The 23533-nt window shown below is 43.8% G+C and overlaps 4 protein-coding genes across 8 annotated transcripts in view; 1 reads left to right on the top strand and 3 right to left on the bottom strand.

Moving 5' to 3' along the window:
- EPS15L1 (epidermal growth factor receptor pathway substrate 15 like 1) overlaps nt 1-954 on the bottom strand; it is a 38295-nt gene extending 37341 nt beyond the window's left edge. The window contains exon 1 of one of the 2 annotated variants that reach the window (XM_080566063.1): nt 162-954. In XM_080566063.1, coding sequence (XP_080422189.1) covers nt 162-191 — 30 coding nt within the window. In that variant the 5' untranslated portion in view covers nt 192-954. The remainder of the gene's footprint in view (nt 1-161) is intronic. The other variant, XM_080566066.1, reaches the window with a different exon arrangement.
- Nucleotides 955-1597: 643 nt separating this feature from the next.
- CALR3 (calreticulin 3) lies at nt 1598-6030 on the bottom strand. Of its 2 annotated transcripts, none has more exons than XM_080566084.1 (9): nt 5937-6030; nt 5468-5572; nt 5116-5319; nt 4414-4508; nt 3457-3666; nt 3215-3328; nt 2981-3124; nt 2222-2314; nt 1598-2110 (listed from the first exon to the last, which is right to left on the bottom strand). In XM_080566084.1, exons 1-9 carry the CDS (start codon nt 6013-6015, stop codon nt 1943-1945), a joined length of 1212 nt encoding a protein of 403 aa, XP_080422210.1. In that variant the 5' UTR covers nt 6016-6030; the 3' UTR covers nt 1598-1942. The 2 variants fall into 2 exon arrangements, with proteins under 2 accessions (XP_080422210.1, XP_080422209.1); XM_080566083.1 differs by lacking the exon at nt 5937-6030 and adding an exon at nt 5687-5826.
- A 125-nt stretch (nt 6031-6155) lies between these two features.
- LOC308182049 (uncharacterized protein C19orf44) lies at nt 6156-10552 on the top strand. The gene is made up of 7 exons (XM_080566078.1): nt 6156-7089; nt 7332-7686; nt 7952-8028; nt 8466-8937; nt 9125-9220; nt 9348-9514; nt 9894-10552. Exons 1-7 carry the CDS (start codon nt 6472-6474, stop codon nt 9978-9980), a joined length of 1872 nt encoding a protein of 623 aa, XP_080422204.1. The 5' UTR covers nt 6156-6471; the 3' UTR covers nt 9981-10552.
- On the bottom strand, nt 10488-23411 carry CHERP (calcium homeostasis endoplasmic reticulum protein). 3 transcript variants are annotated; one of them, XM_080566071.1, is made up of 18 exons: nt 23259-23410; nt 22971-23144; nt 22301-22485; nt 21397-21534; nt 21039-21190; nt 20555-20666; nt 20112-20201; nt 19215-19449; nt 18666-18844; nt 17866-18262; nt 15703-15941; nt 14764-14897; nt 14393-14479; nt 13938-14087; nt 13693-13809; nt 13111-13205; nt 12412-12597; nt 10488-11607 (listed from the first exon to the last, which is right to left on the bottom strand). In XM_080566071.1, exons 1-18 carry the CDS (start codon nt 23281-23283, stop codon nt 11570-11572), a joined length of 2733 nt encoding a protein of 910 aa, XP_080422197.1. In that variant the 5' UTR covers nt 23284-23410; the 3' UTR covers nt 10488-11569. The 3 variants fall into 3 exon arrangements, with proteins under 3 accessions (XP_080422197.1, XP_080422199.1, XP_080422198.1); XM_080566073.1 differs by having other exon boundaries at nt 10488-11190; XM_080566072.1 differs by having other exon boundaries at nt 11209-11607; nt 13693-13806; nt 23259-23411.
- Between the last annotated feature and the right edge of the window lie 122 nt (nt 23412-23533).

Raw genomic sequence — 23533 nt, 5'->3', positions numbered from 1 at the left:
CGGGGCCTGCTCCCCGCCGCGGGCCCGGAGGAGGGAGCCCCGCCGGGCAGGGCCCGCTCTCCGCTCCCCCCGAGCTGCGCCCAGCCGCCGGCCCCGGGGGCCCGCGGCTCCCCTCAGTACCCCCCGGCTGAGGCGCCGCAGGGCCGGGCCGGGCCGGTTACCTGCTGGCTGAGGGGGATGAGCGCCGCCATCTTCCTCCCGCTGATTCGGGCAGCGGCCGGGGCGGGGGAAAAGGCGGGGGAAGGCGGGGAGAGAGGCGGCGGGAGGCACCGCCGGGCCTCCGGGGCCTGCTCCGCCGCCTCCCCGAGGAGAGGGGCCGCGGCTTATCGGGCTCCGGCAGCCGTCCCCGCCCCGAGGAGCGGGCGCTGAGGTGGCTGTGCAGGCCCGCAGTCGGTTTGCTCCCCGCCGTGGCTCTGCTCCAGCTGCCTCAAGCGAAGCTGGCGGTGACCTACCTACGTTGGGGACAAAGTAGGGCTAGGGAAGGCAGGAGCTGCCTTAGGGAATGTTGTTCCAGGTAACTCACGGATCGACCTTTTAGCTGGATGAGCTGTGGCCAAGTTATCTTTTGACTTTGTTACATGAAACCTTGCGGAAACAGACTTCACCCGGTTAAGCTGCCTCGGGTCTCCGATCCAACATTCAGCATCAAATATAACAGGGTTAACAACTCCCTGCGTTGACAGCATAGATATCAAAGAACAGCCTGAACAAGGCAAGGTCAGTGCAGTCATATAAAAGCTACAGCAAGAGGGACCAGCACAGGAAAAGAACTAAAAACTATCAGTGGAGTGTTTTTCAGTGCCTGTAAAAATTCTTTACTCCATAGGGTCATTACAAGTTGTCTTACAGGGTGCAGGATTCAGATAAGTGAAGGAATTTGACCTCAATTGCACCACAGGCCAGAAACCGAGCTTCCACTGCTCCTTCCACTCCCCATTTCCTTACTACACTAAACTGTTCAGGCAGCAGCAGGAGGTGGTATATCGTAGCTAAGAAGTAAACAAAAAATTATGGGCTTAATGTCTGGCTTCAGTTTTAGCTAAATTTATAGTATTGCTTTAAAGAAAAGTGAAAGAAAAGGAAAGAAAAAACCCACACCTAGAAATGCAGAAGAGCAAAGCGACTAGAGAAAAGACGGAAGAAAGGACACACGATAGAAGTGACTGAACAAAGTCAAAAGAGCAAGCTACAGAAGGTCAAACAAAAATATGCAGCAGTTGCTGGTTTGGAAATACTTCCTCATCTCTGCACCCCTTCAAAACCAGTGTTTCTATTGGAAAAGTTTGAATGTAGTTTTAGGACAGCTTCTAGGTACTGTACACAGGGTTTTGAAGGGAAAAGTGATCTGATTATTTGTTTCTAAGGGCAGGTTTGCAGACGGACAGACTCCTGTCACCTAATGACATACACTGAAGCCAAAGACAGAGGGAGTTCCATCAGCAGGTAAGTACCACAGAAAAGCCAAAAGCAGCTGTAGCAGGCTCCCAGCAGCAATACAACTGTAGTAATCCTTGGAACAGGTGCACAGTTACTACAAAAGCTTAGCAAAGCTTATCTCCTTAGTTTCAAGTATGTAGTGAAACACGCTTCACACATCTGACATGCCAAATCTTTTAATGAAGTAACAAAAAGCTCATTTTTATCTCCTCAAAACGAGCATGAATTTTAATATTAAAGTTATGAAAAAACTGTAAAACAGTTCCAAAAATGGCGCTTTCAATGTAGCACTTAAAATGTATTTAATACAATTGCTATAAAAGGTTAATTTTTAATAACTACATTATAGTACTTTTATTAGAAAGTAACTAAAAGTTCACAGAAATTTTTTTTTGAAGTCCAGTCTTAATACAGCTTTAACAATGCAAATTTCAACAAGCTGTTAGCAAAACATCAAAATCTTTATAGAGAGAGATAATTTGGAAAAAAAAAGTCTTTCAAATAATTAAAGTTCTTCTTTCTTGACAGAGCTCCTCATCACTCGATCTCTTTGAGATTTTCTTTTTTCCTTTATTTTTTTCTTAAACCGTTGCTCAAAGTATTTTTCTTCTGTGACCCTTTCTCTCTCCTGCTCCTCCTCAGTCTGCCTGATGTTCATTTCCTTTTCAGGATCCTAATATTAAAGATTTCATTTTTGTGCACCAATAGGATCTTGCTCAGATTAGACAGAATTTTTAAGATGTGACAATCAAGAACCAAAATAAACAAGAATTTCATGTACTACCTTTGTTTCTCCCCATGTTTCATCTCCAAAGTCTTCTGCATAATCCTCATCATCTGTTATCAAGAAGTTGTCAAAAATTGTGCCAGCTCTCACCTTTGAGGAAAGAGGGGAAAAAAAAAAACCAACAAGATGCCCCTGTTTTCTTTATGGTTCTAGTTTCATTCTTTTAATAATGTTTGCATTATATATTCAATAGATAGAAAACACGTTAAGAACTCCACAGCTTTTTGCAGAATTTAATAAAGAATTCTCTCTGTTTTTGGAAAACTACTTTCAAGAATTGAAACAACTTATTTTAACTTTAGATGCTTTACTGCTCATAGAAATTTTAAGTCTCAATTTTAGCTAGTGATGAAACCTGAGGTAGAGGAATATCTCAGAAGGGCCTCCAGAGGGCAGATTTCTCCTCGTTAACCTTTGAGAAAGTCAGGAGTAACTGAGCTGCCTGAAGCCTCAGCTATGAGCCTCAAGTCAGGTGGATTAAGTCATACTTTACAACACTCACACAGATTAGTTTAGGCCCCTCGCTTACCTGTAAGATGGTTACGAACCAAAAAGCAACTACAACAGAGGATGAATGCATTTTTAAAGACCTTGCAGTTTTGTATACGTATTTAAATGAAAGGAAGTTAAAAACACTGGTCATCACGAAAGATTCCAAAGTAACAGATAATGCTGACATTCAAAGGTAAACAAACTGCCATACACCCAGTGAAAAAAGTTCTTTATTTTCCACTATCTGCAGCAAGCTCAGCTCACCTGCCAGATATCTAGTCCAATAATGCTGATGTTTTCATAACTGTAGATATTGTAGTCTGGTGAGTAATTTGGATTGTCAATCTTTGGGTGAGGCCAAACCCCTCTGTAATTTGGGTTATCAATCTGCCTCGGTTGCCACTCCCCCTAGGATAAACCACATATTCTGAATACAGTCAGGCAAAGAAAAGTTGCTTAACATGCTATCCATAACTAGATCTACGAGACTGTTTATACTCTGTATAGAGGATTCTTGACCATAGGGTAACTCCATTTTCCATTCACAGAATCGTCCCAGTCTTCAGGTTTCTCAGCACTAGTGTCCGTAATATATTCAGGTTCATCCCAATCCTTAAAAAAGGCACAGAAAGGTTAAAGAAAGCAAAACTAGTGCACAGTTCAACTACATCAAACAGTTTCAATAGAATCAAAATAACCCAATCACACAGAATAAGTATAGATTCAAGAGACCAAGTTACCTCAGGTTTGATGTCATTTGGGTCATCAATTTGGATTCGATCATCCCAGTCATGGGGTTTCTTCACTGCCGGATCATTAATTTTCCTTGGTGGCAAGAAATCTAAATCATCTTCTAAGTTGCCTGATGCAACCACTGCATTATCAATTTTTACTTCGTAAGTCTGATCTGGCCTTATAATCAAAGTATACAGATGTGTATAACCATCAACCTGAGTTTTAAAGAAAGCAAATAAAACCTTTTAAAAGCTTTAAATACAGCTCTTAGGAACTTCCTTGAATCAGAGTTACTAATTCTAATGGATTTTTTCATAAACAGTAAGAAAAAAAAATCCATTTTCTGTAGAGGGAAAACAAAATTAATGACATGTATTAACATTCCAAGTATGTTTTCTAGTCTTCCCTTCTGGGTCTGAACAAAACAGAATGGTTGCAAGAAAACACAGTCCACATCTGATTGGCAAAGGGAAATGTCACAAGATTGAATATGGTGGCATATAAACTAAAATGATTACTTTATCTAAGTTATTTACACCCCAAATAGCTGAAACAAAGGCACGTGAAGTTTACTGCATAGCTTGAGAGCAAAAATATTTAAAGTATAACCAGCAACTTATATTTACATCACAGAAAAAGCATGCCCTTTCAGAAACACTGAATCAAAGTTACAACAAAGAAATACAAAGTAATACAGTTTTTAATAACATACAGCAGCCTTACAACCTAGTTCCACCCTCTATCAGAGTCAGGTGATTAGGAACACAATCACTGAAGTACAAACATTATTGTGAACTGCAAGATATCCGAGGTCCCGAAATTAACATGATTTTTAAGAGAAGGTGAAAGACAACTTCTCAAAGGTGATACATGCTTGGAATTTCGCTTGTTTGCTTTTAGTTCTTAATATTTTTCTAGTTTGGTTATTTTCAAGTTTATCTATTTCCAAAACATGCATTTACCTTACATCTGATTGGTTTCTTCATTGGGTGGGGTTTATTCTTGTAATTTAAGATAACATGGACTTTCTTTGTTTCAGATCCACAGATATCTGGCCCTACAAAGAGATAACAGGCTTTGCATCCTTAACTTGTTTGCAGAAAGATACTGATTGTTTACTTTTCCTTCTAACACTACTAGACATCTCTCCCATTCCACATGATTTTTGTGGAATGCCATTCCGTTTTTAATGATTGACGTGGCTTCCATTCAGAAGTCTCTAAAGCTACCTTAGAATTAGATTTTGTCTAGTCTTAGGCTTAGTTCTGTTACGGCCTTAAGTCAGAAAAAAAAATCCAGGCAAGATAAAAGTTATCTGTGGCATAAGCTGAATAACTGTGTAATCACATGACCTACATAATGACAAATTTCACTTAGATACAAACGCACAAACTTCACCACATCACACAGGAACGTATGTAAGAGCAGATAATGGCCTACAGAACATTATTTCAAGTAAAAGCCTTCAAAAAAGTCTTGCTGAGCAACTTTTGTTCTATGCACGCTCTCTGCAAGCATGGAAGAGCTCACTGCTTACAGTCACAACGTTTTTATTTTCATGAAGCCTTCCATTATTTTTTCCTACCATTCCAAGAACCTTCCTTGAGAAGCTGCACAACAGCAGGGGCAGTATTTTCATAATGCAAAAGTAACTGTAAACTCACCAAACATTATATAGTAATGGGAATCTCCACTCAGGTTCTTCTGATCCAAGTCTGAGGAAAAAATCTTAATGTATCCCCCACCACAATCTATTTTCTGCTCATGTTTCACAGTATATTGAATGACCAGAGTCTTCCCTTTGTTACTAAACGGTTCAAATCGTGAGGAGATTGCATAAAATTTGGAGTTCTCACTAGTTTGGAGGCCTGTAAAGATAATTAGGATAACATTCAAACATATGCTTTTCTTGCTATTTGGGGAGAAAGAACACTTTTATTGCCACACATGGCAGGTGCTATAAAAGCCAGCTCCTGAGATAGCATCCGTGGTATATTTTTCACAAAACCCACACACCTTTATCTCGCACTGGATCTCCGTAGAACTTCCCAGCAGTGAGTTTAAACGTCCCAAGCCTTTCTGCCTTGTACTCGGAGTGCACCCACCTCTTCTGCCAGCCGGCTGCCCCACCGGGCGGTACCAGCACCCACAGGGGGACACAAAATGGCCGTTATGGGGGGTGACAGCATGGGGAGGGTTCCCTTCCTACCCCCTGCTTCCTCCCTCGCCCACAACCTCCATCCAGAAACTGCTCCTGGAAGTACACCGCAGCCCGAGCAGCCCCCAGCGCGGCCCCGAGGAGCAGGAGCGGCCCCGGCCCCGGCCCCAGGCTCCGCCTCAAGGCGCCGCCGCCCGGCCCGACCGCGGCCGCCATCGCCCTCACACGGCGGCGGCCTCGCGCCTCAGCCCAGTGCAGCGCCACCGCCTCGCGCCTTCGGGGCTCGTCCGTTCTATGGCAGGCTCTGATTGGCTACGCCTTCCCCACTTCTTGATAGCCGCCATCCGATTGGCTTAGCCTCCCCGAGAGAGAAACGGTTTGCACGTGCTCGCTCGGCGAGATGCATGCTGGGTCTTGTAGTCAGCGCTCTGACGGCCGGGCGGCAGCATGTCTCCTTGGGATTGGCTGTTTAAAGCTCAAGGCTCGGCGGCGGGCTGGGAGTGTTCTGCGCTGAGCCAATGAGGGGGCGGGATATTGGGGGGTGGGTGTCTCCGGGATACGGCCCCGCTCAGCCGCCTCAGCGCGTCCCGAGATGGCTGCGAGCGCTCGGGCGGGGAGGGCGCCAGCGGGCGGGGAGCAGGTGAGGCCCCGGCCTCAACAGGGGGAGTCGCGGGTCCTCGGCCGGTGAGGAGAGCCCTCAGCGGAGAGAGAGCGGGAGGAGGCGGCCAGGCGCCGGGAGAAGCGGGAGCCGGGCCGGGCCGGCTTGGCTTAGCCTGGCCTGGTCTGGCTTGGCTGGCGCTGCCTCTGAGGTCTCGGCCGCGGGAGCTTCACTTCGTGCCCTCCTCCGGGCAGCGGCAGGGCGATGCGCAGCGCTGGAGAACCGCCGGTCCTTCCTCGCTCCGGCAGCGAACTCCGTGTGGGTGAGGTGGGGATGGAGCCGGCTGGAAGAGCGCCGTGGCACCGCAGCAGGTTCCTCAAGGTGCAGGCTGTGGAAGTACGGGGAAACCAGCGGTGCCAGGCGCTGGGAAGTGCTGTGCAGGCAATGAACAGAGGCGTAGCAAAGGGCGCTCCGGGTGGCACTGCCCACACGCGATCAAGCTCAGCGCTGAGGAAAGTGGCACAACTAGAAAGCAAAATCATGAATCGGAAGAAGCAGATGGAATTGCAAAACGCTGACTTCAGCCAGAAGCCTTTGGATGAAGAATCCCTCTCATCTGCTTCTAGTCATGAGCACAGCACAAGAGGCAAGAAATACCTGAAGAATTATGCTACAGGCAGTAGAAATACAACCGTCAGTAATGCCTGGCCTAAGGAAGAAGAAAGCATTCAAAGCCCAATAAAGAGTGGTACGGTTAAACAAAAGCTTGGTTTGGATACAGGCGAAAAGGAAATGAGAGAATTCACGGAGAACTCTCTGGAGTTTCCCAGTGGAAATGAGAATCGGAGGGTTGTTACAAGTGATTCTAAGTGGAGTGGAAAGGTAAATACAGACTTCACTGGATTATGTTGTTTACACTTTTATAAGTATTTTTAATTGGTATGTCACTATTAACAGCAGAAAATAGTTTTTAATACTGTGTTTGTAGCTTGCTTGTGATATGTTAGCATCAATTCACCCTTTAAAACTATGGGGTTTACCCATTATAATCTCTTTCTCTTTTTAGTGATCTACATATAGTAAATTAAGTAACACATAAATCTCTTTTTCATGTTCTTTTAAAGAGTAAGACTCCAGTTTCATTAGGAACACCACCTCCATCTCATAAGGACGTTTCACTGGCAGAGGTATCCAAAGCACCTTCTCTTCACAGCAGAGACTCAGAGAAGAATGTTTTCGGTACAGTTGATTTACAAACACCACCACCAGCCAGCAGAAACCTGTCAGCTCTACGTAGTATGAAGTCTCAATCACCATCTTCCACGAAAAACAATACTGTAAAAATTACCTTGCCTAGAACAGGCCACACCAAACAAACCCTAATATCACTTGGAAGCGATGGAAGTGAAATAAAATCATTAGATGATTTATTTTCAAAAGCAGCTGATGCAGAAGATTCAACCAGCGTAAGCTCAAATGGTAAGCTTTCACAAGTGTTGTCTTGATAGACCTGGCACAAATTGTACTAATAATCTACAAATAAACGTGGGCAAATACTTGCTTTGAAAGAATTCAGTAGCCTAATTTAGAATTTAGAAAGACCTGTTGCTAACTTAAAGATTTAAACAGTGACTGAGTACTATTACTTCTTAGTATTACGCTTTTTTTTTCTTTTTGTCACTTAATGGAAAGTGTACTGTAACTTTCATCTGAGTCCTCATGGCAGTTTGTCGCTCAATTGCAGACTTCAGACTGAATATCCTGAGCCTTGATGATTTGGCATCAAATATCACCAGTGAGATGGCAGAATTAAAGCAGAAAGTAAGTAGAAATTCCATGCTAGTTCATATCTCCGGTCTGCCGTTGTTTGGTGAAGGGTGGAGGTTCTAAAATAAATACTTCTCTGCTACCCATAAGCTAAGGTTCTAAAATAAATACTTCTCTGCTACCCATAAGCTATCGGAGATGGGCATGGCTCACTAGCTGTAAAGGTTAGGTCAGGATTTTGCAGTCTACTATAACTTGACCAAATTCTTTTTGTGTTTGCGTCTTTGCACTTCCTTACTAAACTGACAACACTGGAAAGTTTGCAAAGTGACACAGAAGAGCAATGGTTTTATCTCCTAACAAAGGAGTAGCTGACTCTCAGTAATATGCAGTGGAACATGCATGGAACATGCAGTGGATCAAGAATAATGAAGGCATGTTGAGGTTATGCACTGTTGATTCCTCTAACATACGTCTGTTTGATTTTACAGGGGACAGACATTCAAATTACTCAAGAATCAAACAGAAATCCAAAAAAAGATACATTCCAGGTGGAAAAGGACCAACCCTCTCTTAAAATAAGTGCAGTAACTGGTGTGAGTGATCCTTCTGAAGGGGATACTGAAAAAAACGTGACTGAAGCTGATATCTCTGAACATTTAGGTGAAGTTTCTGCAGATTTTTCTAGACAGGGACAGGATTATCCTAATCATGATGAAAGAACTGTTAATTCAGAATATTCTGAAGACTTTGAAAAGTCCATGTCAACAACAGACGGGGAAGCTGTATCAGAAATGCCAGAGGAACATTCCGAGAGTAGCACATATTCTGGAAAAGACCCATCTTCTTCAACATCAACACCTTTGCTTACTAGAGAGAGGCGCGAACGGGTGCACAGAGTAACTGTAAAAGAAACCGCCGTTCAGACAGTGGATTCTCCGTTCACCTATTGCTGGTCAAAGAGTAAGTTCATGTTTAACTCAAGATACTGCCCTCTTTAGTCTAGAGCTTTTTCGTGTATTTTATTCTAACCTAGTCAGCATTAATATATATAGTTGTTAATTCAAGTACTGATTTTCCAAAAGACTGATAAACCAAATTCTAGCACTGAACCCTCCAAACCCAGTAACTAATTTTATCCTATACACAGCAAACAACACGGCAGTACTTGGCCCGCCTGTTGGAAACAGCTACATTGATCCAGTACCTATTGCCAGTCACGTCATCAGCATGGATGCAGTAGAAGGTAATGAAAAACATACTTCTTAATTCTGTTTTACTGTGCTTTGTGCATGTAATTCCTACTTGGATTGTTTAGCGCTGACTGTCTGACTGTAATCTGTTACTAAAGCGTGCACTCTTCTTTCTTGCAGCCTTGACAGCGTACAGTCCATCAGTTCTTGTTTTAAATGCCATGCTAAAACAGCACTTGACATTGACCCAGCAGTTTGTGGAGAACATTCAGCACCTTCACTTATGCCTCGTGGAGTCATTAGAGAATGAAAAGTTCCACTATCACACACTGGAAGAGGCTAAAGAGGTATTTATGATAGACTAGATAGCAGCCTAGATAAGAGTAAATATATACTCCTTTCCAAACAATTCTAATAGTTGCACGTTTTGTTTTAATCTTATTATCACTGAATAAATTAATAATAGAAGACGGTATTATTCATCCCTCTATTAAGAGCAAGTCCGGTATTTACGTAAAAAAGGACAGAACTAAAGTCTTAATGGAAGCCGTAGTTTGAAAAGAAGTCTTCTACTCTACCCTTTATCTGTCCACAAATGAGGAAGGATCTTTGTGATGTTACAACTGAAGCATCAGTTCTGTTGCTAGTTCTGTTCTTTGTGCATGACACAAAGATTATACATGATAAATATCTACACAGATAAATGGTGTATTTATTCTTTTGCAGTACATCAAGAATCACAGATCCCCACCTCTAACACTTGAACAAGCACGTGAAGAAATTCAGAAAGCACAGGAGGAGAAACTACTCTGACTCTATCAACACTAAGTAAAAGTGACATTTACAAAGCTCAAGCTGCAAAAAGAAACACTTTCAAAATATACAGATAAAGTTGTGAACTGTGCTAGGGTTTGCAACCAACTGTTCTGTATCTTGTAATATATAATTGATTTTCCTGCAGCTGTTTTTGTTTTGTTCCTGTACATGATGGAGAGATGGATGCCTTCAGCCAGGCTACCTCAGTGTTCAGGAAAAAATAAGAAAACACTTCTCTAAAGGGAGTGTGGTAAGTCAGCACAGACTGTGTTTATCACATAGCTCATTTATCTCTGATCATGGTAGAAAGGAAAAATCTATATGAAGCACCAAGGACTGTGATCACAGTAGAAAAATACCATCCTGACCTTAGTGCCTTATTTAAGCAGCCCTATCGGGTTACTACAAAACCAAACATATGCAACGTTAAGGTAAATTCAATACAAGGGAGGCTTACAGCCAACATGCTAGAATCCACTTAGTCTCAAGTACGAGCCAGTATTATTTTTTTATTAAAAAAAAGTGTTTATTGGAAGGCAAAACAATAAAATTCACAAGTTGATAACATACAGGTGTTGTATGCTGATTCACAGACAGTTACAGTTCCACAACTACAGTAGATCTAGAACAAAGTGATATTTCACCATATTAACTGAATGGTTTTAAGAGGGTTTCTGCTATACAAACAAATTACTCTGGGAAGAGGTTACCACCACGCAGACCTCTGGAGTGGAAGTGCAGTGTAAGGGCCTCATATCTTTAGCTGGTGGTCTCTGGAAACAGTTACAAAAGTTTTTTTTCTCATTTAGGTTAAAGGAAGTTTCCAATAACATTTCACTGTTAGAAACTTGCAGAGCAGAGAAAACTGATTCTCTTCTATTGAACTAATTAGCTTTTATTAAAGGGTATATACAAAAATATAAAAAGCTTAAAGAATGTCTTCCATTACAAAGCATTGAACATCCCTTAGAGCGCTTGAAAAGCTAGAACAGTTAACCCTCGTGTTCTGAACAGAGTTGTGACTGCAGCAGCTGGTGTGTAGGGGTGTTAAGTTGTATGGTAGGTTCTAACAAGCTTGCACAGTGCTCATAGGTCACCTGTACTGGAACTAGATGCTTCATTCCCCACTTAGACATTAGGATACACTGCTCAGCATCAGTCTGACTTGATCCCAAGGCAGCACCCCTCCACTTCAAATAGAATTAACCTTTTGAGAGAAATAAACATACATTATGGAACTAGAGACATATAACCGTATCAGATAACGTCTGTATTCCACAGGAATGAGTGAATCACAATCCTGGACCAGGGAGAGCTTGACTGGGGCTTAAGTCTAGTATAAAATGGCTAGCTAATTAAAAAATTTTGCAAAATAAAATGGAAATTCTTAAACGTGCTAGACATGTCATAGTAACGACTGGCCTTTTTAAACACTAAATCACAAGTGTTGAAGTACATGTCATAGCTTTCCATTTTTCATCATAGTTTTAAAAGTAACTCATTTGTCACTTCCTCCAGACTTTAATCCGGATTTATACAAGTTTAATGTTTTGTAGAAGATGCAAGACATCTTTCTTCAGAGAGTCTTATTCAGGTGGTGGAGGGTCTTGCGTTTCACGCTTCACTGAAACAATAGGGAAAAGAGTGCTTACACATTCTGCAGTTACCTAAGCTGTCTGAAATGTTTCATGGAATGAGGGCTTTATAAATAAGGATTTTTTCCTTTTGAGCTTTATTTTAATTCATTTTATTATACAGATCTACTGTGGCCATAGGTAGAAGTGACTTTTCATCTGACATGCCAATTTTTTTCCTTTTAATCACTGTTAAGTGTAGTTCTATGTAACGCACTCTCTGCAAAAAGTCTATCATTCGGGTAATTCTCTCCATCTCCTAAGAAGCACCTCCACTTTTTCTGCACCCTTCCTGAAACTGCACTACTGTGAAATGTGTTGCCAGTTCTGGGTTTGACAGAACACAGCACTAACTGTAGGAAACGAGGAGTTGGGCAGGGCCAAAGAGTAAGCGTGGGCCAGCTTCGTTACAACCACAAAGACCTCCTTCCTGCTTTGGCAGCCATCCAGCCCGTGGTATGGCTCCCTCTGCTACTTTTATGACAACCCTATTTTTTGAAGGACAAGATTTAAAGATAGAGGCTACTGGTGTTGAAGCCAGGATGTGGCTTACACAAAACAAGCTAATTAATATTTCAGAAATTAGAATACAACATAACCCTGAAAAGGAAAAGATGCAGGGTTAATCAGAGCGTATGTCTACTTACCTTGTTGGTTTTTTTAAATCCATTACATTAGAAAGAATGAAGAGATACTCAATGTTGAGTTTATATTCTACAGTAAAACTCTAAATAGGACAAATATCACTAACAAGTCTGAACGGTTTTTTAAATTACTTAGCAACATTCACTTACATTCATCTCTGGCCTTCATGCGTGCGATAAATGAGTAACTTTTATTTCTTCTGTAGTTTTCGTAAGGGTCATCTAATGCAACTCCCACTCCTTTATATTGATCCCATTTGTCTCGGATATCCCCTCCTTTAATTGGATCCTGAATTCCTTGCTCCTTGGCTCCCAATCCACCAGACCCACTCCATCCTGCAGAAGGGACACAACATTGCAAGCCTGTACCTATTGCTTATTCTTCAGAATTCTAGTAATACAAACATTTTGAAAACAGCTAAAGAAAATGTCCATCCAATGTAGCAGGATAATATTTTTTTTTTCCAAAAGCACTAACATGCAGCGAGCCTGGGAATAACACAACACTATCCCTAAGAACCTCTAAGAGGACAAGGGGAAAGACAATGCAAGCCCAATCTGTTCGGTCAGATGCTGATCTACATTGTTGAGAGATGAAACTCTAGGTAGCTGAATCCTATTTGATGCCAAACTCACGTCCCTGTCTTCTATATCCTTCCCAGAAGGGTAACTACCATCATCGTTCCACGTTCTGTGTACTTACGTCTCTGAATATCCTTACTCTGTCCTCAGAATGTGAAGGTGCTGAAAAGGACAATACTTAGGAATGTGCAGAAATTAATGATGTCCAAGAGCTGAGTGCCTGATCATTTTTCCTGGCTTATGTCAGATTCCAAACCAGTACCTTACCCATTTTCACTAGCATCTGATGGCCTTTATTTTCTTCTCCAAGTCTTGATTCTGGTATAGGAGGCCCAGAACTGGAGCCCAAACCAGCAGAAGAACTAAGGAAATAAAAAAAGGAAATTAAAAACAAGCAATACTGTTCTGACCCAATGCAAGGGACTTTACATCCTATTAACATCCAGTATAATCCCATTCACTCTACTAAGATCTTTTTTATAAAGCTATTAGGTTATGGAGTTTTAAAGGTGCCGACAAACCTTACCTGATTCTCGCTACAAGGGAAAAATCAAACACTATGGTCTTCCTCACACAAAGAGTTCTTGGAGGATTTTTCCTCCATTCTAGGAAGGCATACAAGGCCTTCAGAGTTGCACAGTGTTTTGTTATAAAGAAAGCCATCACAAAACAGTAACGTTTTCTCTCTATATATACACAAAGAGCATAAATACTATTACCAAATCTGCTTGTCATCTTTTCTACTATTTGGTGAAATGCTTAACGCACTCAGTTCATGAGAAAAGCACCCTTTGTGGTGCTTATCTGAACAATCCAGGTAAAAAGAGAAATAAACAAACAAAAGCTTACGGAGGAGTGGGGCTGCGAGACCGGGACCGGCGCCGCCTTCCCGGGGAATAAGATTTTGATCTGGATCGTGACCGTGACCGCGAGCGGCTATGGGAAGAGCGGGACCTGCTCCGGCTTCTGGAAAAAGACAGCACGTGAGATCACACACACAGGCTTCCAAAGCAACATCCAGGGTTCTTCTTTCAGCCCTGAAGGTTGTTTCCCACTGCCTCCGACTTCCTGAGATTCGCCCCATTGCACTGTACCTGGACTGAGAGCGTGAATAGGATCGTGACCGAGAGCAAGAGCGAGATCGTGACCTTGAATAGGAGCCAGATGATTTTGAAGATCGTGAATTGGACCGGGAGGATGAACGACCTCGGCTTTTAGACCGACTGCGAGACCGAGAAGGCCCACTGCACAGACAAAGGCAGAAAAACTCCAGTGAAATTCCTTGGAGATGCTTGAGAAATGCAAACGTAACTTCGATCAAATTCAAATTACACGCAAGCATTATATTTCTGCAAACAATCCAATCAAAACCTGAGTGTGAAAAAACAAAACTATTTTCTACATATTAGACAGAATTTCCAGCAACTTAAAACCCAGTTAATTCCATCAACATATTGCTGAACAGATTTTCCCTACACTAGTCCAGGGTAATCCTAGCACCTTCCAAACGAACAGCGTGCATCAGAAGGCCCCAGACAGGATCTCTCACCTATTTCTCTTCTCCTGACCTTTCCTCCGTCTCGCTCTCATTTTAGCTCTGAAGAATTCGTACAGTCCATTCTGCTCCCAGCCTTCACTGCAATAAATCAACCACACATAGAACCAACATCAGTAAAACTCGACTTCGATCCACGGAGCAATTAAGGATTTCCGCTAGATTTTGTAGGGAACAAAGGGCCTGGGCAGAAAGGTCTCACACATCTCAGTGTAAGATCAAACAGTTTAAAATACAACAAGAGCACTTATTTTCAGCATTAGAAGAACCAAGACACAGGCGAAGGAAGAGAGAGGCACTTCTTGTTTTGAGACAGCTTCGTAGGGCATTTTCCTTACCATATTGTTAGCTATACCTACTCTTACCTGTTTCTAGGCCTGTCATGAGATGGTGGACTATAAAATGCCTCAACCGCAGCCAGTAGTCTCTCACTGGGGGGCATTGGGGGTGGAAGACGTATATCTTTAGGATCTAAAGGTTTATACTCATGATCTTCAAGCTGCCGGAAACAAAACAAATTACATTCTTGTCATGTGTCATGGGGTTGCTAACCTGAAGAGATAAATATAGATTTAACTGTGTAGGGACCTCACAATTCACTATTGGATAAGAAAAATGGTCCAGCAATAAGGATTCTGCAGATGACCCACTGCTTCCTTGTGCTATCACCACCATTTTGATTTCTATGAGGTAAGCCAGCACAACACCTATTGGAGCATTAACTGGATCACCAGGTAGATAAAACGCACGTCTTATCTATCCACCTCTGTGATAACAGTGCCTGGATGGAAACCTGGTAAACGCTGGTGTATGCTGAGTAGCACGGAGTTAAGAGATGGAATAGACCTACTTGTTCATCTCAAACACGGAATGATAAATGCACACATCCCCCAAGACGCTGATACAGGTGAATGTTCGCTACCATTCTTGGTACATATAACACTAGTGTTGCAAAACATCTTTGTACGAAAACTCTGAATACCAAAACTACTGCACAGTGGCCCCATCAGAACTGCAGGGTCTCTCTGCCCTTCTGAAAATCACTGGGGGTAAGGCTTTGAGAAGCACATGAGTCTTTCACATATACAGGCTCAAATGGCTTTCACTGGGACACAACACTTGAAGTTTTTACCATTTTCACTGCCTTCCCTCACCACCCGCCCATACAACAACGTGCTGAGCCTGAGGGCTGCTGGAGGGAAAGATGTGAAATTGAAAACGTACACGTCAAACTACCCATAATATTCACTGTGGGATTTTGATCTTTTAATCCTACAAGTCAGGGCCCAATTTCAAGCACTTACTTTCACAAGCGGAGCCATCAGTCCAGCAGGAAGATCAAAGTAGGGAACATTTGGCACCAGACTGGGATCATCATGGTTCATGTGAGGGGGGCCCTGTCGCCGCATGTGAGGAGGCTGCCCGTTAAATCCATGTGGGGGAGGCCCGAAATCAGGGTGCTGTGGCCCTCCCCAGGGAGGATGCTCGCTGATTCCAGGATGAGGCAATCTGTGACCAGGGTGATGATGAGGAGGTCCAATTTCTGCACAGAGTGGGAGGGTTAAAACATTTTACTTAGCTACGGAGAAGGGGAAGGCAATCAGAGAGGTGTACGTCAATTAGCGCGTTTATCCTAAAAACAAATCTTGGCACCTAAAGCCTTGCAGATCAAGAAAAGCAACAGAACGGAAGAACTAGAGACTGGCTACAGGTCCATGTTCACAGAAATCTTGCAGTGCATCTGTTTTTCTGGCTACAGCAGCCAATCTCAAGACAACAGGAAGCTGACTCTAAGCCACCGCTTACTTTAGGACATACTTTGGTCAAAAAGTACCACAAGAAAGATGCTCAAGAACAAAAGGTTTCAGATGCAGCAGGCCAGCTGCTGATGGGATCTATTTCTGAAGCCCAAACACACAATCGTGGCTAAGCATCAACCTAAACAGGTCCGTAACACACACTGCCTCTACGCCAAATCAGTATACATAAAGAAGTTAACGTGGCAGGAACTAACTCAAAGGAGTAGGTGACAAGAAAATGCTTTGTTTAAAGAAGCGTTTCGAGAAGAGGTAGAGATAATATCCTGTTAAAAAAGGAGTGCGAGACACCCATCCAATCACTGATGGGCAAACCACTTGCCATGAACGCCAGGATACCCTGCTGAACTCACTGCGCTATGCGGAGAAAAACAGAAGACTGAAAATCAATACCTTCCGCAGGGGGCCCGATGGCTTTTCCAGGAAAAGTCATTATAGCCCCCCCACAGTCCTCATCCTCTGCTATTTGACTCATCTTTATTAGGATTTGAACAGAGACTGCACTGTCATTGCTTCATCACTTCCCTAATTTTAGCTGGTTTAGTAGATTCCCCTCCTCCAACAACTTTGCGCGATACAACAGATGTTCCGGGTCATCAATACAACCCAAAACACAGCATCTTTTTTGAGCTTAAAAACCTTAATTTCCCCCCCACACACACACACCTCGCCCAGACAAGAAAAGCTGTTCTTCCTACTCACTACCACAGCTCTTAAAAATTTAAAAAAAAAAAAAAAAATCTTTACCGCAGAAGTTAGACACAATCCTAAATACATAATTCATTGCTTTTCAACCTTTTTGGGACTTGGGGAAATAAGAGTCTTTTAAGCTTAAAATAGCAACTCCTACATTGCCATTTTTAAAGTTACTTGTCACACAGAACCACAGGGATCTTTACATACTATGTTGACAACGATCGTTCCAGAATGATCATAACTTCTGGATGTGGAATAGAAACTAAATCAGGGCAGAACACCACCAGACTTCAGCAGGGGCCTGCAGCCAAACCCGAGCCACAAAGGGCAGGCACGCAGTGCCCTGACTACGTTCTCATACATCCCCGTGTTCCAGCGAGAGAGCAAACCGAACAAGGAGGGAGGGAAGGATCATTTCACCAGACACTACACCAAGCCACACAACGCTAGCCACGCACAAGACAGAGAATTGAGAGCTTTTCTCTAAAAATAAAGAGGAAGAGAAGACCGTGGGTACACAAGAACAAATGCTTCCAGCCTGCCTTCCTCTAACCTCCTCTATCTAGGGAGGACCTAGCTAAAGGGACCCCATCTACGGCCTGATGTACAAGAAACTGAATTTGCAGGCAAATCCTGCTTCTCACCTCTGGGCTATTTTTAAAATGAAATAGTCACAAAAAGAGTACCCAAAGAGCTGCTGACTTGAGCTTGGATTACAGTTTCTGGTTATCCATACCCATTACAGAAGGAAGACACAAAAAGCAAGGGAGCATCCAATCCTGCATATATTTCCTACCGAGTCATTTCGCTGTAGCTTCCCAAACCGAAAAACTCAGCATTTCTCAGGAAAACCTGAGCACTCTGCCAAGAATACGCTGTCGCCCCAAAGCACTAAGGTTTGTAACAGCAATCAGTATTGCAACGTAAGAAAACCTGGCCCAGCACACACTTTACCTTGAGGAAAATCCCCCTGGGGGTAATCAAAACGATGAGGATAAGGAGGCCTTTCAAAGGGATGGCGAGGTGGAAAATCATCCTGCATGAAGCGAGGTGGAAAGCGGTTGAAATTATGCGGATGCGGGGGCTGGTTGAATTGGGGATGTTGCTGATGTGGAGGAAATGGGCCTCTGAAGTGAGGTGGCCGCTGCATTCGAAATGGAGGTTCCCTTTGACCCCCACCCCATGGAGGTTGTTCGTGCTGGTTGTTCCACGGGGCTTCAAACTGGTTGTTCCAAGAAGGATCGGGCTGGTTGTTCCAAGGCGTCTCACGCTGGTTGTTCCAGCCTTGATCTCTCTGTTCGTTCCACATTCCTTCATGGTTGTTATTCCATGGAGGACAGTGAGGTGGTCCCTGGTGGTAAAAATAACAAGCCTGGTCATTAGGCTACAAGAAAGCGATAAAAACATTCTACCTTTTAAAGTAAATATTGCCTCTGGACAATTTCAAAAAGAAATTTCTGAACAACTGTGGTCTTTTCCTGTCTTTTCTCTGAAGCTAAACTGCCAGGGAACCACACAGTGCTGAACTCGAAGAGAGTACTTCTTGTTCTGCTCATTCACATGGAAAAGTGCAAGAGCTGACAACCTGAAATAAACTTTGCTGTTAGCTGTGCTGAGAACGAGAAAGCTTTGGATTTGTATCTGGACTGATAACATTCCCAGCTTTTCAAAACACTCGTACTCCCAAGATGGTCTTTCTGAATAGGTGAAGTTCCACCTCCCTCTACATCTCGTTTCAGAAGGGCGCTTAATACCTGCTGTTGACCCCATGGTGCAACAGGGTGAGGTTGGTCAAACCACGGTGGTTTATTTGGAGGAATCTGATCGTGAGATCCAGGGCCGCGAGGTCCACCAGAGGCAGGATCCTGCACTCCAGACCCTGTCGCGTCATACTCTGTAGAACCAGCCAGGGGCAGCTGAGATTTACCATCATCTGGAACAAATTGGAGACAGAAGCATCCAGCTCACAGGCAGTTACTAACACCAGCACACTTACAAGACTCCATCAGAATTTTGCTGGGTACATACCCACACGTTCTACAGAAATCTACTACTGTGAGAGAGCATTTCTGATTTCAATTTAACACTCATAACTTTTTTTCTCATTTATATTCAAGCATCAGGCTACACCAGATGCAGGGATCCAGGCAGAAGCCTGAATCTGTTCGAAACAAACCAGCATACCACAGTAGCTCACAAGTTAAAAAAAAAAGCAGGGAAATAAATAGATAGAAAAATAAAAACAACTCTCTCAATTTTTCCACCCACTGATTTCTGCACAGGTCCCCAGAACAGGTCGGTACCTGCTTGTGTAACAGGAGCAGACGGTGGAGCTGAGGCCGGAGCTGCTGTGGGGGCTTGAGGCGGCGGTGTTGATTTCACCTCATTTTCCAGAGGTGGAATTTGTATTTGTTGCTGCTGCTGCTGCGTTAAACTGTTCACAAACTCTTCGTGTTGAGTTTTTAGGTTCTGTATCTGCTGTTGGAAGGCTACCTGTACAGGCTGCACTACCGTTGCATACTCAGTGATCAAATTTGCCTGATAAAGTGAGAAATTAAGGAGAACAAAGTTAGTGCTGCACCTAAAACAGTTCCCCTATCTGCTCATTCAGAATCTCCTATATTGCACTCCCCCCACTTCCAAGAAATACAAGAGAATGCAGGATAATCTGCTGGCAGAAGGATCTAGTCACACTACGAAGCTCTGAAGGTTTCCAAAATATTCTCTGCAGGCTAGAATCCACAGTCCATATTAAGTCTAGCTTTCAAATACAGCTAAAACCAACAGCGTTCATTATTAATGCTAAAAATGAGTACCTCCTGCTGCCAAAACAATTTTAATGCTTAGCATATACAATTTAAAGCTATGGCAGTGTAGACAACTTAAGAGGTATGGTTTCTTTAGTTTCCCTTTTATCAAGCATCAATTTCCATAAAAAAAGAACACTCAAAAATATGCTCGACTGAAATGTAGTAGTTACTAATGCAAGTAGACTTTCTGGGATGATAGCAGCAGCCAGATTATTCGATCTTTGAAGTAACAAGGTAACACTTCATTTTTTTTTGTAATCCCTTGTAAACAACTTCGATAGGAGGAAGAGGAGGAGTGTTAATAGTTGCCTTTCAAAAAGAAAAACATTTCTTAAATGTTCTTATTTATATGCATATTTTGAAAAGGGTTGCTTTTCTTTTGTGGCTAACCTGGTACTGGCCAAGTCCAAGAGCCGGGCTCTGCAACTGCTGAATAATTGATTCATCAAAGTATCCATTTTTCTCCCATAGTTGAAGAAGCTGCACAAATTCAAGAGTGAAAGGTGCTTAGAACTGATGAACAATAAAGGAAAAATTGAGACGATTTTTTAATTTTTTTTTTTTTAATATTTCCAGCTTTATCAAAAGACCTAGGATTTAGTCAGTTGTATTTGGAACCACCAAAGACTCAAACGCATTCGTCCTTTTAGTAACTGTTAAAGCCTAAGTACCTGCCGGTTCTTGTTCAAATGCAAAGCACGGCTGTGATAAGATTTTGCGAAGACAACCAGACTAAAAACATCTCAGCAGTCCTCTTCTATCCCTGTATTTGTGAATTTGCCTGCATTAAACTAACAAAGCAAAACACCGTAAAACTAAAACCAGATACTCACTCTGGCAATTTTCTGTTGCTTATCCTCCTCCACTGCTAAAAAACTGGTACAATAAATAGGTACAACCACCTTCTGTAAAGCAGCCAGAAGGTCCCGTGCTTGCTTCCGCTGGCTTCAAAAAAGGAAGGGGAAGGAGAAGAGTTACTGCCTTTCACTATAGCATTAAATACAGCATTAAAAGCATTGCAAATCAATTCCTCCCAGCTTCCACTGTACCAAAAGATTCATAGATATATATAGAGTTCGCCCCTTTACATTTTTACTGTACAACATTAACTTGAATAAACAAGTTAGATAAAAGTTGAAATTGATTATTAAAGCTCTAGATCTTTGTGCCAGCTACAGATGTGTTAAGACATCTGCTAAAAATAACGAATACATTAAAAATAAAAGGTGACTAGTCAAACTAAGAATATGCGTAGCAGAGACAGTTTTCACCAGATTAATCAAAACATAAAACTGAAAAACACAATTTAATCCTTACCAGTGATGCAATACATCATTAATTAAGTAAATCAGGTGTAACCGAAGCTCAAAGTGAGCTCCTTCGGCTGTTATACGATTTCGCAGGTGCCCAGCCATCAGCTCACAGTGTGCAGGAGATTTTGCATTACTAAACATCCAGTTCTTGCCAGCCTTAGGAAAAAAAAAAAAACTGGTCTAATGTGTTCACATCATAAGGACTTTGTACAACACTGAAATAACTGCAGGAAGAGAAATTTTCAGGTAATTTTCTTGCCTACCATACAAAACGTAGCTGTTGTTTTCTATATAATCCCAAAATCTCGATTGTTCTTAATCCACAACAGCACCAAGTAACCACTCAGACTAACATCACTTACTGAGATAGCATCTTTTGTGCACGTGTCGATTATTGGCTGCAACAGGTTGTCAAATTCATTCATATCTAACTGGGTTTCCTCCAAAACTTTCTGCATTTGTTGCTCTATTGCAAGGGCCACTGCCGATGTGACTTGCTCCTGAAAAAAATAAAGTTATAAAATAAAATTAGATTACAACCCCTTTTCTTTTGAGGAACTAGGCTGCTGCATCCCAGGCCTCTTAGCCTCTTAACCATAAGCAGCTATCTCAAAGACCAAGACAAGCAATGTTATCACACACAAATGTTTTGATTATTTGGTTTTGAGAAGACTGTTCTCATTCTTCGGGAAAAAAACTGTATTCGTTTCCAATTCTTAAGTCTCCCCCTCACTGATAAAAAAAAATTTGCATACAGGTCTTAAAGATATAATCCAGAAGTGCTCCCTTCCTCCAGGAATCCCTCGGTTTGGTTGCCAGTAACATTAGGGCAAAGTGGTGCCTGCAAAAACACCTAGCTCAAATACACAGCACCCTCCTACCCCAAATCTGAACCTGCCTTGAAGTACGAGATTATTTTAGGCTACTGCTAAAGCACAACCACATTTCTCGCAGTTCCCAGCAACCTGCAGCATTAAATGCAGTCACAATTTCTTCCACTCTGGGAACCAACAGGGCTTTTCGTATACTAAATATGTTATCTTAATCGACAACCAATCTTACTAAGGCATCACATACATCTGTTCTACGGATATGGTGGCAATTACCATGGAACAAAAATAAGCACAATAATGCCCCCTCTCCTCCCCAACACCCAAACCCACCACCCACCAGTCAGATGGAAGCCTTTCTCTCTCCCTTCGCTCTGAATATTTACAGCCAGTGGTGGTTTAGGATAAGGCAGACGAGCGCTTATTTCACACCAACCTGTCTCATGGCAAGGAGATGCTGCTCCTGCTGCTGCAGGTTCCACTGACTCTGCTGGATAAGTTCTTCCACAGAAGGAGTGCCCTGAGGAGCTGGGATGGGAGCAGCCGGTGGTGGGAGAGACGGCTGGGGCAGTGGCTGGATCTGTGTCGTAGCCTCGATATCTTGACTTTGCTTGCACAGCACTATCAGACAAAGTGAACTCTTAAAGGAAGCCCCAAACAGAAATCTGTTACCACCAGCCCATACACGAAAGCCATGCCGGTTCCAGACCCTCATTCTTTACATAATGGTTCAATGCAAAACGTCAATCGCGCGGATGGTGCAAAGAGAGAAGGGGGACAAGCGACTCCTTGCACGATGGCAGAGGAACGTCTCTGACACCAGACCAGCTCCCGGAGCTCTGTGCGGGACCTCCCGGTTCCCGAGTGCCCCCTGTGCAGCTCAGCCCAGCTCCAAACCCGCAAACGGGAGGCGTGCAGAGCCGCGGGCAGGGCTCAGCCATCTACCTGGCGCTCAGAGGGCAGGAAGAGGCCGCAAACCGGTCCCGGCGGGGCAGAGCGAGGCCGGGGGCGGGGGGCAAAGCGGCTCCGCCGGCCGGGGCCCAGCGGGGACCGGGAAGCAGCGGCCGCGGGGGGGGGGGCGGCCCCAAGCCGCGGGCCCTACTCACGCTGCTGCTGCTCCAAAGCCAGCTTGTACTTGTAGTAGCCGTAGAAGTCGCCCCCGAAGAGGAAGGAGAATTTGGGGTTCTCCTTCTGCTTCTCCATCGTCATCTTCTCGAACTCGGGCCCGTTCCGCGCCACGAACTGCGCCAGCTTGTCGATGACATTCCGCAGCTCCTGGTCTGTGGGGAGGCAGCGCCGTCAGCCCGCGCCGGGCTCTCCCCTCCCCCTTCACGCCCCTCCCAAACCTCCCCTTCTCCCCCCCGGCCCCCTCAGACCCCCGGGGCCGCGCTCACCGTCGGGCGGCAGCGGCATCTCCATGGCTGCGGGACAACGGGGGCGCCGCCGCCGCTAGGCCGCACCGGCCGGAAGTGCCGCCAAGCGCCACGCGCGGCCGCGCTTTACGGCCGCGTCGCTATGGAGACCGGCCCCACAGCGCAAAGGGCGGGAACCTGACAGGGCCCGGCCCCGGGGCGGGGAGGGGCTGAGGCGGCGGGGCCAGGTCCCAGCCCCCGGGGAGGAGCGGGGACGGTCCCGGTCCCGGTCTCGTCACGGTTCCTTCCCCGCCGTT

This window comes from Anser brachyrhynchus, assembly GCF_964034855.1.
Source record: "Anser brachyrhynchus genome assembly, chromosome: 23".
NCBI classification, from domain to species: domain Eukaryota; kingdom Metazoa; phylum Chordata; class Aves; order Anseriformes; family Anatidae; genus Anser; species Anser brachyrhynchus.
Note: the sequence above shows the minus strand (reverse complement) of the source record. Positions and strands in the feature narration are given on the sequence as shown.